General features: G+C 31.3%; 2 protein-coding genes and 1 pseudogene across 7 annotated transcripts in view; 1 reads left to right on the top strand and 2 right to left on the bottom strand.

Moving 5' to 3' along the window:
* The window catches only part of LOC145183906 (uncharacterized), a 3969-nt gene extending 2288 nt beyond the window's left edge, over positions 1 to 1681 (bottom strand). For 2 of the 4 annotated variants that reach the window (XR_016455032.1, XR_016455033.1), the window contains exons 1-4: positions 1573 to 1681; positions 1018 to 1098; positions 817 to 897; positions 592 to 705 (exon numbers count right to left, since the gene is read on the bottom strand). Coding sequence is in view for 2 of the 4 variants with exons in the window: in XM_090096091.1 (XP_089952217.1) it covers positions 592 to 733 (142 nt within the window). In the remaining 2 variants the exon portion in view is untranslated. Of the gene's footprint in view, positions 1 to 591; positions 795 to 816; positions 898 to 1017; positions 1160 to 1572 lie in introns of those variants that run through there. The other 2 variants (XM_090096092.1, XM_090096091.1) reach the window with 2 other exon arrangements.
* Positions 1 to 10955, top strand: part of LOC149885098 (uncharacterized) — a 14856-nt gene extending 3901 nt beyond the window's left edge. Inside the window, exons 2-7 of one of the 2 annotated variants that reach the window (XM_090096089.1) lie at positions 5357 to 5523; positions 5624 to 5693; positions 5847 to 6023; positions 6139 to 6300; positions 10054 to 10523; positions 10646 to 10955. In XM_090096089.1, the coding sequence (XP_089952215.1) occupies positions 5357 to 5523; positions 5624 to 5693; positions 5847 to 6023; positions 6139 to 6300; positions 10054 to 10523; positions 10646 to 10819 (1220 nt within the window). In that variant the 3' untranslated portion in view covers positions 10820 to 10955. Of the gene's footprint in view, positions 1 to 4177; positions 5524 to 5623; positions 6024 to 6138; positions 6301 to 10053; positions 10524 to 10645 lie in introns of those variants that run through there. The other variant, XM_090096090.1, reaches the window with a different exon arrangement.
* On the bottom strand, positions 6698 to 9230 carry LOC145198681 (uncharacterized; annotated as a pseudogene). The gene is made up of 3 exons (XR_016455031.1): positions 9132 to 9230; positions 8261 to 8492; positions 6698 to 8028 (listed from the first exon to the last, which is right to left on the bottom strand). The product of XR_016455031.1 is annotated as an uncharacterized LOC145198681 (transcript).
* Positions 10956 to 16345: the final 5390 nt, after the last annotated feature.

The following is a 16345-nucleotide window of genomic DNA, read 5'->3' as shown; positions in this document are numbered from 1 at the left end:
TCCTTCCTGAAATATGGAAACTGTGACTGCAATCTTTTGATGTCAAAGTCTATTCACAAACCTTATCCTTTCTTCATTTGATATTGGGTGGACAAAAAAGTGGCTTCTTTCATGCAGCTCTGCCATAGTAGCCTAGTTTATAAAAATACCAGGCAGCTGTTCTGGGACTGACACCAGGTTATGTTGCTATGTCTGAGGCCTTAAAAAGATGCAATGGTCTGTCAGAAGTCCCAGGACAACTTGACTGTGTTGATGTGCATTTCCTTCCCCTCTCTGGTAAACTGTACAATCACTCTATTTACAGTAGAAAGTGAAACTGAAAGTTTTTCTGATACTTTTCATTGCCTAAATCTACCTTTATGTTGACCAACAATGGGCCTTGGCATGCTTAATCAATTAAAATCTTGGTATATATATCATTTTAATAAAAATTTATTCAAATCATGTATAAAATAAGAATTGAAATACATTTTATCATAGTGTCTATTTAACACTGTCATGTCTGTGCACATTTAAAAATCCTAATGCATATATCTCACCTGTGCTAATGTATGTCACTAGCAGTAATCTGCTTTTTTAATAGATCCCTACCTTTATCAACAAAAACACTATCATTGTTGTCATCAGATCCACTGTGAATGATGGTTTCTTGCTGGCTTTGTCTGATACCAGAACTTTTATATTGTTTATTCACTTTTGTATCTTCTAAGAAAATAAAAAACCCATTTAACATTTATATACTATTTTTTAAATTAGAAAAATAGAATGACAGACAGTTAAATTGTTTACAGAAAACATTTTGCAACAAATTATTACAAGACTTTTTTGCTCTCAATAATGGTTGAGAATGGCCATTTGATATATCATAGTTAGGATATCGACGCAGCTTTGCTTCATCTAAAAAAAACATAAATTTCCAATTTTATCTTTCAAATAACTTTTACATAAAACATGTGAACTAGTACATTTAAATTAAATACAGCACTGCATAATTAATAATGAAATAAATTATTGTACTTTGAAGAACATCTTGTTTGTCATCATAAACTTGAGCTGATTCATTATGCTCATCATGCTCTGTCATATCAGATGAATCATCTTTTGAATAAAAAAAAATTTAACCTTAAATGTTAACTAAACTTGTACAATTAATCATTTAATATATTATTTTATAATATAAAGTCATAAGGACAAATAAATTGATGCTTTATTTTTCTACAGTTTTATATTACTATCAAGATTATTTCTAAGTTAACAAGCTCCATTCAAAGTTAATAGGCTCCACCTACCAGTAGTGTAATTATCGATAAGTAACTATACTACCAATATTTAAACAATTTTATAAGTGTAAAACTTTTAAAAGAAAATTTAATTTAACTTAATTTTACTTATATAGCTTTTATAAATTGAATAAATATATATTAAATAAATTGCTTAAATAAATTGGACAGCAAAACATAATGTATTAAGATTTCATATGAACATAACAGAGTTACTTTAGAAAAAAAACTTCTAACCCAAGCTGTGTGCACAAATGTTCAAAAAGAAAATGAAAATAAGTTTTGAACTCACATATGAAATTGATATCACGATTTGGCCTTTTTTCTCTTACAAGTTTCTCAGTATTTTCTTCTTTTTCATTTAAACCAGCTGTTAACTTTTGATAGTTCTTCTAATGAATCTAAGATGTAAATATTACTCTTACTATATAGCCATGAAAATATGCTATTTATTAGAAACTATGCAACAGATAATTAAGTAAGCCTTATTTAAAATAATTTCTTACCTAAAAACAACCTCATTAAATTGCATAATGTACTTACATATGTGTAAACTAAAATACAAACTTAAATTAAGTTTCTAAATATTGGTAACTTTTTAAAGGATATTGTGAAATAATTAAAGAACAAAGTTTCTTACAACTTGTTTGCTTTAATTTTAGAAGCTGAAAACTAAACCATGATATTTGAGGAGGGGCACATGCTTTAATTAGTTCTTTCACAGGTTTTGGTGACTGTTTTGGATAATATAAAACATTTTCTATTGTATCAATCCAACAGCAAGAAACAATATCTTCAATTTCAATCTGACCTTCTTTCCAAATTGCAATGCAATATCTATTTATATTAGTCATTCTAAAACAAAATGTTAAATATTTAAAACTTAACATATGAATTTTACTGAACAATTAATTATCAATGATGAATTATAAACAATTGTATGAACTTATATAAAATGAATAATTTTACATATACACTAAAACATATCAAATAATTAATTTACAAAATGCAAATAATAATGAATTTTTGTTTTAAAAGTTCAATTAGACAAGCATCTAGTCTATAACGGATTCAACTGGCACAAAAATAATTCCATTTTGAAGATATTTCATGGCATACAACTTCTGTGCAACATCACATCTTTTCATTTTCACAATTTTTCTTTTTTGTTTTTCAATATCTGAGCAGTAAAGAATACCAAGCTCCCTACTATTAATCGGCTGATCAAAAAATGATTTCAGTTTTTTTGGATGAACTATTTTGCAAATTAAAAGCTGGCTTTCACCATTTCCATTAAAACTAATTGTTTCACAATAGTTGCCAGTTACATCAATAAAAAACTTATCTCTTTTCTGTAGTGATATTTTAACTTTTTTATACTCTTTATGACAGTTAATAACATTTGAAATTGCATGTTCTTCGATTCGTCTCACTGCTGAAACAACAGGATTGTTTTTGGCTCCCTGTACTATACGCTTCAAATGCTGCAAATAATTTTCAAATGGAAAGCAAGAAATATGTGCTAAAGTACAAGAGAAGTATTTCACATCATCAGCAATATGAAGTAAGTTGTGTACATTATAAGTCACAAATGACTGACCACAGAGAACCTTGCTGTTTGCAACAAAAGTTTCAAGAAGGTCTTGGGTAAAAGGAAGCAAACTGTTTCTTCTAGTAAAATTTTTAATATGCAAAATTTTAATTGCAATTGAAAATGCCAAAAAATGGTCATACAGATCCTTTGAAATTTTGTTTTTTAAAACCACCATTCCAGTATACAAAACAAATTGTCTGAATTCTGTAGCTTTCCATCTTTCAAGTTGTAATAAACTGCGAGGACGCCTTGCAAACTGTGAAGGTGTACACTCTGATATGTTAAGTAAATTTTTTGAAATAGATTCTATGTTGCCAAAACTAAGCCGGACATTTCTAGGGCCAGATTTTAAAAAACATAAGAATCGTCTACAAACACCTAAAAAAACAAGTTGCATAGAATCTAATGGAAAATCTTTAATGATGTCAATTCCATTTAACAGAAGAAGAGGACTATCAGAGAGTTTGTGATTTGGATAACATCCTTTACGAAATTCTATATCAGTTCTCAATTTTCCATCAGTTTTTAAATAAACTATTCTATGATTTTCTGATGTTGCCTCTACTGTGCATCTTTCACAACCAAACTTTGCAGTGTGTCCCGCTACACATTTAATAAATGCTCGCGCAGGTGCATCACAAATAAATGAGCGAACACGAAATGGCAATTCAATATTATTAAAAGAAATTCCATGCTGGTGCATATAGTTAGCTTCATTAACAAAGTCACTTAGAAATTGATCAAGATGAGACGGCTTATAATTACCACTGTACAAAGCAACCACAAATGGCTGGTCAATTAAACCAACCACTCTACATAAAATTGGCCAAAATTGTAAATTTGATGACTTATTTACAGGTAAGCCGTCAATATTAATGCCCACTTCAACAGACCTGATTTCTTTAATGCTTCTTTGAAAAATTGATAAAATACCCTTTCGTAATCCAAGGTAAACATATTTTCCATTACATTTATCAACAACATTAACATTACGAGGCGTACATAGTAAAGTGCGAGAATCTTTTGGGATGTCTTCTTGATGAAAACGACCACTAATTCGTATCAAGTTTAACAACTCATCAAAATGCTCTCTTTGGAGTTTGCATTTTACTGCCCATTTGGTAAGATCCGATAAAAATTCATGCACAGTTTGCTTAATTAAACATCTATCTTCATTTTCTGAGCTTGAACTTTCAAAAGGATCAAATTCTTCCAAGGAATCAAAATGAGAATGACTACTTGAATTTAAAGTTATCATAGGGGAATCATTGTGTGAACACTTTGAAATATTACTCTCACTATCCTCTGACATTTCTTCTGAGAAATCAGATTGAGATTAAGAACTTGATGAAGATAAATTTCCAGCAAAAGCTGCTCGTTATTTTTTCATATATTCTTTCATATATGATGCTGAATTTGCTCTCTTCATTTTTGTTAAATTAATTGCTAATTTTACAGCATTAATTACTAAAGCTTATAAAATGTTAAAAGAAAAAAAAAGAAAAAAGCCTAATTATTAGAAAAAATATAAATATAGGAAACAAAAAAAATAATTTTAGATAATTTTTAAAGATGATCATCAATTAATTGCTAAAACATCAATAATTTGATAATATGCATGTTATCATATTATCTATAATATTGCCATATTACCGATATACACATATTACCATATTATTGAGAATATATTAACATCCAACTACTGTTATAACATTCAACAATTTATTGCTTACATGCAACAAACTAATGTACATTATAGCAACAACAACAAAAAAATATTTACCAGAAATATAGATATATTTCTAAAATATTGCATAGGCTTGGTCTAAAATCTACATTAGGCAACAAATGTACGGAAACCAGAAACATTAAAGTCTAATACATAAAAAAAAACTGTAATTACTTAACACATAAATATATATGTAATAACATATTTTCTGACAAATATTTCCCAAGATGTACTCTAAGTATACTGTTGAACCTTCAAGAAAATATAAAATAAAGCAGCTGTAGCTTTCTTGCAGGGAACACAACTTTGCAATTTTAAACCTTCTTTACTCATTGAAAACTCTGCTCTTCAAAAGTTTCGCCTTCAATTTATACTTTTAAAAATGCCTCAAATAAGTTCATAAAAAAAACCGCTAAATCTATATTTTAGTACGTCTGTATCCACTTTCCTTAATTGTTTCCGCGCGTAAATCAACTTTTAAATATTCGCGTGTTTTTATTACTGGTTTCACAACCATTACAAAAACCTGTTACAAAATCATACTACGATTCTGCAACGGTGAAACCATCCATAAAAGCAGAATATTCTATTAAATACATCACAATTATAATTGGTGTTTCGGTAAAAAGAGCAAGTTTATTTCTCGGATTGAAAACCGATTCTTGAAACGTGTTATTCTCTATGTTTTAGCGGGTTTTAAACACGTAACAGAAACCACTCGTAACATATCGCCGAGTTGTGCCGACTGGGTAGTTTGTTTCTGCTGTCTAAATAAAGACGTAAAATGTCATAAATTAGAAAATAACCCAGCTCTACAAGAACTCATTATTCTATATGTGGATCCAGGCTTTTGTTTGGAAATCAATTCTCTACCATCTGGAGTTTGTTCAACTTGTAAAAAATGTCTTCATTTAAAAAAGGTTAAATAAAAGTTTGTCATTAATGCTAATGTATTGACGATATATGAAAATGTAAATATATATATAAACGTATATGAAATACTATATTAAAAAATTTTAGAATGAAGGGTATGTCTCTCAAAACATAGAAGATATGTGGAAGATTGGAAGAGTATTATTACGAAAACTAGGTAGGTTACAGGATACTAGTTTATGCACATGCCCAATTTGCTGTATTGTAAAAGAGAAAAGGAGTCATAGAAAAATCAATCTTTCTGAATTTATTGAAGATTTTGGTTTTAAGCATAAGTCCTCAGATGTAAATAACACATCTTTTTGCACAGATTGCTGCCAAAAGGTAGGTAAAGGTATCAGACACCCTTGCACAAAATCTGAAATAGTGCAAAATCTACATAAGCTCATTCTTTCTCAAGACTCAAAAACCTCCCAACAAGTTATTTCCTCTGTACTAAAAGATATGCATAAAACATCTGAAAATAACGAATTAACTACAGCAACAGGTAAATGTGTATTTATATTTCTTTACCTATCTATATTTATTAATAATTTTATAAAATACATTTATATTAAAGTTAAACATTAGTGAATAGAACGTTTTTCATATATTTTTTGTAGGTGGTAAAGCCCTTCATGTTGCTCTCTACTCTGGAGATGTGCATAAACCTATTTTAGAAATATCTTCAGATACATTATTTAGTATAAAAAAGAAAATGGATCTTCCCATGTCAGCAATGGATTGTATAATGACTGAGATACGTAAAGATTTGGGTCGCGGAGGTAACAGTAATGCACATGAACTTTGTTTTGCATATATTCATATTACTTATATATTTGAAGAGCACAATGGAAAAAACAGCAGAGTCACATTTTTCACATTTTGAGAAAACCTAAATTAAAGGTTTGAAACCTTTTTATTACAAATTATGTCAGAAACTGTCAATTCTTTTAATTTTTAAGGGAAGGTCATCCATTTGAGCATCAAATTTTAACAAATAAATATTCTGAAAATCGTGTTAGCTCATGGAAAATTTTGTTTTTTCAAAATGTGTTCAGATTGGACTCTGCTGTTTTTTCCGTTGATTAGGACTTTGCCTGTTTTTCTATTGTAACACATAAGAAATAACTATATAAAACCATTAAATTTTAAAAAATTAAAAAATAAAAAATGCATGAACATTCACTGGTCTTGACCCTCATCTTCAACTTTATCGTCATACGGCAGAGCATCATAGAATGCCTCATTGGTGGTAAATTTTTTGAGGACTTGGAGGTCTTTGTACTTTGCAGCTGATATAGCCAGTCTGTCTTCATACAAAGCTACTGGCACTGCTGTGCATACTGAAAAATTGTTTTTTCTCGTTGGAACAATGATGTTTGTTTTCAAGAAAATACCGTTCCTTGAGTCTCTGTGACAAACGGTCCCTGGACCTTCATCCTTGTTAAAAACCATTTCCCGAATAGGGCGCGTGGGGAACGGGCAGCCTTTCTTATACAATGGCCTTAGAAAGCCGGAGAAGTTTTTGACCAGATCCTGTTTAACATCAGTCACGTTAAATGGTGTAGGATGTTTTCGTTCTTCACTAAATATTTTTATCCAGTCTTCTGGAACACTAGCACTAGACTTTGTATTTACTGGACCCATGTCCCTGTCACACTCCATATAAGAATGTCAGCGCTCAGGGAATGTCACTGTCACTGAGGTAAACCTTTTTCTATGGTGCACCATATAATCTAAAAACCGAATCAGGGTAAAGTTCTTATTCTGTCCTGAGCAGGAATCGCAGAATAGTTCAAGGTGAGTAACCTCTTCGCTGACCTTGGTTGTGATGTGGTCATACAGGAAAGAAGCCACCTCATCTGAACCTTTCCTAGCGACAGTCTCATCATAGCAGTAAAGAAAAACATCATCAGTTGATAGTTGGTGAATGTTAAATGATTGGTATGTGAGCTTTCTGTTGTAGTAAAAGTCATTGGTGGACTTGTTGGGTAGGTTGACATTTTTTTGGTAGTCAAACGTAAAGGCCTCAAGATGAGGTGTAATCTTGGCCCTTCGCTTAGCGTCTCTTTTTCTCCGGTAGAATGTGTCAGCCTTTCGCTGGTGGAGATCTTTTTGAAATTTTAACTGCTTCAGGTCCCTTATGAGGACTTCATTTGTTGGGTCTGATTCAAGAGTCTTTGTAGCAATTTCTATTTTTGCCAAGAACTGGTCGCAGGCTGAGCAAGTGTCGGTTCTTGGGTACCCAAAGCCAATGTTAAAATCGTTGTTGAATATAAGCCTGTATGACTCATACACTAAACTGTCTCCTGGCCACTTCTCTTGATATAAATCAAACATCTTGGGGATGCTGAGTTCTTCTGGCAGGTACAGCCGTCTCGTCTTCTCTTGTGAGTAATGAGACTGCCGACCCCTAAACGAAGAGATGTGGTCTCTTATTCTCTGCCGCAGTTCATCAGATATTTTGTGATGACTGCCATGCTTTCCTCGTCCATCAACAGGAGGCAGGCCTGGGGGTGAGTAAAAAAAATTAAAAAAAAGTTATAAAAATAAATGTTCAGAGAATAACAGCACTCTTTATGAATTTCAACATTTCTTTTTAAATATTGAAAAATATTAATATATAGACAAGAAAGGATTATAGAAAAATGTGCATTTTTTTTACATTAACTATGATAAGAAAAAATAGCTTTTTTATTCCAAAAACTGAAACAAAAAACTATTGCTAATAGTATAAATTACCTGTAGTAGCAAGACTTCTCTTGATAGTCTCAAGTCTCCCTTTCTTAATTCCAAAGATGGAGATCAAGGCTTGAAAGCAAACATAGGCAAATGAATCTGGGTCAACATCATCTGTACTCTTCAGGAATACTTTATAGTGATAGCTGTGACTGTTTGCACTTTTAGGCTCTTCCTTTCGAGGTCTTTTTCGGCTAATCTCCGCGACTGTGATCAGTGAAGCAAGATAGGAATCCTGTAAAAAGAAGCAATATAAGATTATTAACGCAACCGGTCACACATCTTTGGAAACACAAGCATTTTTATAAAATTTGAAAATATATAAGCCTACCTACTTTGTTAGAATTAATAAATTTCACTGCTTTGTGCTAGGACCTACTCAGAAAGTTGAACATAATAGAATGATCGATTTTATCAAGAATTGTCTATAGATAGTTGAACATAATGGAATTATCGATTTTATAAAGAAGTTTTTTTTTATTAGATAGACGTCTAGGCTTGTTGGTATGCTGCGTTCAAATAGAACAATGAACTGTGATATTGGGTCCACCCCACTAAAAAACTAAGTTAAAAATGCCTATTAAACATACAATACCAGCCTTGGGTATCATAACACAGTAATACAACCAGATGTCTACCATGGTTATGATTCAGATGTACAGGTCTAGCTATTCTAGACCTAACTAAGTTTGAATGAAAATGAGAATGAGAAACTCTTTGTCTTATTTAATCAACATGTTCATGGTGGAATAACAGGTGCATTAAAATTATGAATCTAGGTCTAGACCTAAATCTAGAGCTAGTATTATAAATAAAAAAATAGTCTAGAACTATATTTAAAGAGTTTAATTTAAAACTTAAAAGAAGAACTCACCTGAGCATCCTTTGTTGGTAATGCATTGAATGACTCGAGGAGCAAGGCTCTATTCTCTTCTTTGACTGTTTGAAAGCATTTAAGTCTTATACATTTACAGTCAGGCCAGTTACATGAGATGACAACCTCTGTTTCTTTGCTATGTCTTTCTTACTGCCATTTTTCTTTCTCTTTTTTGGCTTGTCTGTAACAATAAGTGTAGCATCGTAGTCAGCCATTTTGTTTTAGTATAGATTCTTTGTGTACTGGTTACTCAAATGAGCTTGTGTACTGGAACTCAAATGAGCTTAATAAAAACACCCTATTTTGATCCTTATGAATTTAAAATCAAAAAAGATTTAAATTTACTTTCTATATTACACTTAAACATAAGAAGCATGCGGCAAAATTTTGAAAAGTTTAAAGAATTTCTATCTTTTATAAATTACACGTTCGACGTCATATCTCTGTCAGAGACTTGGCATGATTCAGAATGTCCTCTAGAGTTGAATTCTAATTATAGTTTGGCAAATTACAAACTAATTAGCCAACCACGAGGAAGCAATAAAAAAGGCGGAGGCATAGGTGTTTACGTGCTCAAAAAGTATTAATTTAAAATAAAAAAGCCATTAAGTGTAGCAAATAATAATTATGAAATAATTAAATATATGAAGATCACAATGGAAATCAAAACGGCAGAGTCACATATAACGTTATTATATGGACCCTGCCTTTTCTTTCCTTGTCACTGGTGGACACCATATTTTCTTATTCCATTTTACCATAGACTATGTCGGTTTTTTCATTTGAAACATGGCTTAAAAGAAGTATTTTTCAATGCTTTATTACCCAAGGGCCATAACTGAAAAATTATAAAAATGTGACTCTGCCGTTTTTTCCATTGTGGTCTTCATTTATAAATTATTCTTGTATTTTTTGCTAGGTATTGAACCTAATGCCTCAAAAATTATTAAGGACAAGTCTTTCCAGTTAAATGAATTTTATAAAAACGTTTTATGCAGCTTTCAACAAACACACAACAAAGGAAAATACAAGGTTGTTGATAAAATTCAAAAAGATGTTGTATTTGTTCCTGAACCGTGGGAACTAATAAAAAAGATTTGTGAACACAGAAAACTTAACCCCTACAATTGCTTAATAAGAGTTGGTATTGATGGAGGTCAAGGCTCACTGAAAGTCATAATGAACATCTTCAACCCAGAAGAGCTACAATCAGAGAAAAGAAACATGAAAAATACAGGGGTCAATACATTTCTTATTTTGGGTCTTGTACGTGGAGTACAAGAAAGTAACTATAATTTGGAGAGGCTTATTAAGTTACTTAAGCTAAATGAGCTAAAATACACAGTAGCAGCTGACTTAAAGCTTATTATTTGCTTACTGGGCATTTCTGTAAGTTAAACATTAATTATTTTGTGTAATTGCATAATAATTTATAAAAAGTTATTGCTTTTTATTACTTTATCAACATTTAACTTATTATTTAAAGTCTTTTTTAATACTAATACTTAAAGGCACATGGGGGAAAGTATGCTTGCTGTTACTGTGAAGGTGAAAAAAATGACAAAAATGGAAAGTTGGGGACTTTACAAAGTTTGACTAGTTGGTATCAGAAATTTATTGAGGATGGGGAACTTAATAAGTATATGAAAAGCTATAAAAAATGTTGTTCGACCATGCCTAATTGAAGAATCTGGAGAAACTCTTGTTATTGATATAGTTCCTCCTCCTGAATTACATTTGTTTGAACATATTGTTACACAAATAACAGATGTTTTGATGGCTGAGGAGTCAATTAAAAAATTCCTAATTGGTAAAAATGTAACTAGGCACGGTTATAATGGAGGAGGATTTGATGGACCTAACTGTCAAAAAGTACTTTCTTGCTTGGATGAACTCATAACTATAGCTCCACTTCTGATGATACCTTGTATTGAGACTTTAAGGAAATTCAAAATCGGTATGCAATCAGTTAATTACTTTTTCACTTATAGTTTATAAGTAATTATAAACATAATTCCTTAGAATTTGTTCATTTTAGTGACAGAAGGATGTTTTGGAATGAAGCTATCTCTTGAGTTCAGCAGAGATATTCAGGAATTTGTCTCTGAAATGTGCAACTTGCATAAGTATCTGATAGAATACACGACACACAAGATCTGTCTAGGTTGGAAATTTCACATCATACAGTCACACCTCGTCATGTTTCTTGAAAGGAAAAACAAACCCTTGGGTATTTTCAGTGAGCAAAGCTGTGAAGCTGTGCACAAAAACATTAATAAGACAATGAAAAGATTTGCAGCTTCGGAGCTGAGCAAATACCATGGAGAAAAGCTTCGTAAAATGGCTGTAACTTACTCTAGTATGAGGATGTGAATAATTTTATATACAGTACTAAATATTGGATTATTGTAAAATAAAGAAGTAATCATGAATAAAAAATGTTTGAAAGAATTAATACTTTGTATTTGTCTCAGTGTTGTTTCATTATAGTGATATTCTTAATTTATAGATAGTTGAGACAGAGGGTGGATTCTATGTTTTTGTTTTGTCTGAGAAAGCTAACTTCCAAACATAAGATAAAATCCAAACATTTATATGTTTATGTTTATGTCAAATAAGGATGTTTTGCATATTATTGGGTTAATTGGAGCCTGGGAACAGTAACAACCCTAATTTTTTGCCCCCCTTGCCCCAAACGTGGGAGCAACGAGTAAGAAAAAAAAAATTTTTACTATTTTTAACTAAGGTCATTATTTATAAAAAATTTTAAATTTTGTGCAATAATTTTATAGCGTTCAAAAATGATGGCCATTTAAAGTTTTAACCCCCCTCAATTTGAGGGGGTTACAATTTTAAGATTGACATAATTCTTGAACTATAAAAGATTTTTTCATAAAATTTGAAATTTTTAAATTAATATGAATTTAGTTAAGAATAGTTTATAACAAAAATTATGAACTTGTTGCTCTCCACTTTAGGGCAGGGGGCAAGATTTAAAGGGCTTTTTAGTTCCCAGGCTCCAAATATTTTGATATTTTGACAAAACTTCCTTGTTTTGACACTAGTATAAACATATAAATGTTTGGAGTTTACTCTATGTTTATAATTTGGTATCTAAAACACCAAAAAACGCATGATCCGCTACTGAGTTAAAATTTCTTTTGCAAAGCGATTATTTAAAAAAGTGTATAAATCCAAAAAAGGAACGCTTTTTATTTTGTTTTCAATGGAATATATCTCATGCCCACCCAAAGTATTGATATCTTTTGAAACATCTTGAGTACCATTTAGGTCAACCTAAAACCTCTAAATTGAAGCAGTGAGTCATATGGAAAAAATATTATCAAGTTCATAAAAAAAACAGTGACTCCTTAGTGTCTCAGGGAAAGTCTTAATAGTTTCCTACAATATAAGATATATTAAGCCTAACATATATAATAATACAATATCTTAATAAGATGTTATGTCATTATGATGCAGTTATTTTTTATTAATATCTGTGATTATTGTTAACCCTTGCTATAATATATATAGTTTACATATGTTAAGAGCCCTAATAACTTATCAATCTGACAATAGAACTTCATATGTATCATAAAAATACAACGCTATTCTTATTATTTATTGATTTTAAAGTTACGCCAAAGTTAAGGCAGCTCATAGCAAGCGTAACTTTTCTTGCGTAAATTGAGCTGAGCAAATTTCTAAAAAGTTTAGTGAATACCATATCAGTTTAGTGAATACCGATAATTGAGGGTTGAACTTATGCAAAAACTTACGAAAGTTTTTTTGAAGCGCAACTGCGCAAGTTTGGTGAATACGACTTTTACAGTTTTGAACTTACGCCAAACTTACGCAAAAAAAAAGTTTGGTGAATAAGCTCCCAGAGTCGTTGTTCCTATGGAAGTGTTAATTGGAATTTTCATTCTGATTATCAGCCAGTTTCTACTACTGAATTACCTGATTATATGCGATTAAAAAGAATGCGGTATGAGTCTTTGTTTAATCCTAACAATTTTCTTTTATTGAAAGGGGGTTCTGTTTCTAAGAAGGTTGGTCAGTATGAATTGATGAAACTTGAAGAATTTTCTAAATATATTGACGAATTACTTAAAATGGCTATTAATTGGGATTATGGGAAAGATATTAAACCTTTAAATGAGCGTTTGTTTTCAGATTATTCAATTAACGCTGCTGTTTTAGATGGTATTGACAACAAGAAGTTTCGCACATCCAAGCGGAAAAAATGGTTGGCGTCATCGAGGATATCATTCTGATTATGGCAGAGCAGCCCCCAAACCGAGAACCTTCAGCGTCACCCGATTTCTTTATCGAAGGAAGTTTTGATCCTTCTCAGGGTTATTACGATGAATTTACTGTGGAGAAGAGTTTATATTTTTATTGTAGTTCTACTTCTAGTTCTGTTAATGATATATATCATTTCCCTGTGCCTTATCCGAATTTGTGGACTGATATTGATCAATATTGGCCTGTTGCAGATGTTTTTTTTTTAATATTGATAAAAAGATTGCTTAAGATGTTCTTGATGTTCGTGTTGAAAATCAACTGAAGATTTCTCAAAGTACACCTGTTCCTTTGGAAATGTTTAATATTGGTATTAGGTTTTTTGACGTTGAAGGTGATCAGTTGATCACTGATAATGTTTATCCTTTGTATGATGTTGCTGATTGGAAGAAGATTGTTGATATGAAACTTAAAAGTGGTGATAAAAAGCCTGCTCTTTTGCCTTCTCTTAACATATGAGGAATATGTGTTTCTTAACGATCCTAAGACTGGTAAACTTGTTGTTACTAGGTTTTCTAATGTTGTTAGTACTAAAGATCCTCGATTTATTGAACGTAATAATGTAGCTGAGAAGACTATATATCATTCTGAATGGGATAATTATATTAGTTTGCGTAAATCTGTTAAGCTAATATTTAATGATCCTAATTTTGTTAATAGATTTAATTTTACTAACACTCAAGGTAACTGTTGTGGGCAATATATTCAATCTAGTCAAAATTCTGATCGTCAGAAGGCTGCTGGTTTTTTTGATGACATGTTGAAATACTTCACTATGGTTTAAAAAATTTGTTAGCTAGAAGTATTGTTAGTGTAAACGATGATAAACGTAAAGATATTAATTATCCTGTTGGTTTAAATAGATGTTTATGGAGTAGTGGAGAGACTGATTATCCTACTGGTAATCTTGATTGTGTTTTTGCTGCTGTTACTCCTTATTGTACTGATTCTAAAGAACCTTTTGGTAATGAACAGTGAATTGATACTTTTTTGCAGCCTTTGAGTTTGATCATTCTGCTGTTTTATTTAAGAAACGACAGAATTTTGATTGTGTTACTGGTGGTCAACTTGTTGAAAGTACTTCTAATACTTATTGGAATAATTTGCTTAATGTTATGCCTTTTTCTGGTAATAAAAGTGGTAAAATGTTAATGTTTTCCGTTGATCCTGTTTATGTTGACGGTGAAATATTATCTACTACTGTTCGTGGTAGATTGCGTTTAACTCATACTATTCAAGTGTTTAGACGTGAATGGGTTTTTGATAGAATGAAGTTATATCCTGATGATCCTACTTATAATCGTCCTAAGCAAGTTCAAGAGAAGTTTGGTTATGATTCTACGTTTACTACTGTTACTATGCCTGCACCTTTTGTTAAAGGAAATCTCAGCTTAATATTTTTGAATTGTTATCAAAAGATATTTTATCCCGCTTTTGTCACTATGTTTATTGCTGTTACTAAAACAGATTATGAGTCAGAGGGATTAGAGCCATTTATAAAACGTATTAAAATTTTAATGTGTATTTCTTTTACATGCTTGTCAAATATATTTTTTTTTACATTTGTGTCTTTTTCGTGCTTGTGACAATATACAGTACTGTGCAAAAGAAAGTAGCACCTAAGAAAATTTTTATATACTCAAGATAAAATGTCAAACAAAATGAAATTAAAACAAAGATATATGTATAAACATATTTTTTATTAAATTGTGTAATATAATACAAGTTTTATTATAAACATTTAAATTTATAACTATACATAGAGACTTAGTTAATATTTAGTGTGGCCATCATTATTTACAATTACATCTTGGAGCCTTTTAGTTATACTTTTATACAGATTTTCAATAAATTTGATGGGGATATTATACCATTCTTCTTTTAGAACATTCCAAAGTTCATTTACATTCTTTGGCAACCTTTCCATCTTCTTTCTGTCTAAGTAGTCCCACACATGTTCGATTATGTTCAAATCAGGGCTCTGAGGAGGCCAAGGCATGGTTTTAAGCACTCCCTCCTCTTCCAGATTTGACAAAAAATTTTTAACTAATTTAAGTATGTTTGGGATCGTTATCCTGTTGTAGGATAAAATAATCCCCGATCAGTTGTCGTCCAGAAGGCACAGTATGATTATGTAAAATATTTTTATATTTTTCACATGTAAGCTTTTCTGTTATTCTAACAAAGTCCCCTACCCCTTTTATTGAAATACACCCCCAAACTTGAATATTCCCCCCACCATGTTTGATAGTTGACGCTGGACATGGCTCTTTCAATGCCTCTCCCTTTCTTCGCCTAACATACTGATGTCTATTCGTCCCAAATATTTGAAATTTAGTTTCGTCTGTAAACAATAACTTGTCCCATTGATTTTTCTGCCACTCTTTGTGCTCTCTGGCGAATTTTAATCTTTTTTCTTTATTACGTTTGCGTAGTAAAGGTTTTTTAACAGCTACACAGCCTTTTAATCCAGATTTTATTAGAGATCGTCGCACAGTAGATGCATGTACTAAAGTTCCACTAGCTCTTTTAAGATCTCGAACGAGTTCTGCGCTTACTTTCTTGCGACTTCGTAGCGCTGTTATTTTTAAAAACTATTCATCACATAAGCTTAACTTCTTGGGACGACCAGACATCTTTTTATCCACTGCATCACCAGTTTCATTATATTTTTTAACTATTTTTTGAACTGAGGCTCGTGAACAATTCACACGTTTGGCTATTTTAACTTGATTATAGCGTTCTTCATGTAAAACAATGATGCGATTTCTGTCATTTATTGATATCTTTGGCATTTTATTAGTACTGAAAAGTAATTTTATTATAAAACAAAACTTTTGAAAAAAAAAAAAATTTTTTTTAGACGAAAAAATCTGTCATTAACGCGAGAACTCAACAGCAGGCCG

The sequence above is a fragment of the Hydra viridissima genome, unplaced genomic scaffold, assembly GCF_058129835.1.
Source record: "Hydra viridissima isolate aposymbiotic clone 2 unplaced genomic scaffold, HvirCarnegie_v1 scaffold_8, whole genome shotgun sequence".
Lineage (NCBI taxonomy): Eukaryota > Metazoa > Cnidaria > Hydrozoa > Anthoathecata > Hydridae > Hydra > Hydra viridissima.
The sequence above is the reverse complement of the archived record's forward strand: the minus strand, read 5'-3'. Positions and strand labels throughout refer to the sequence as shown.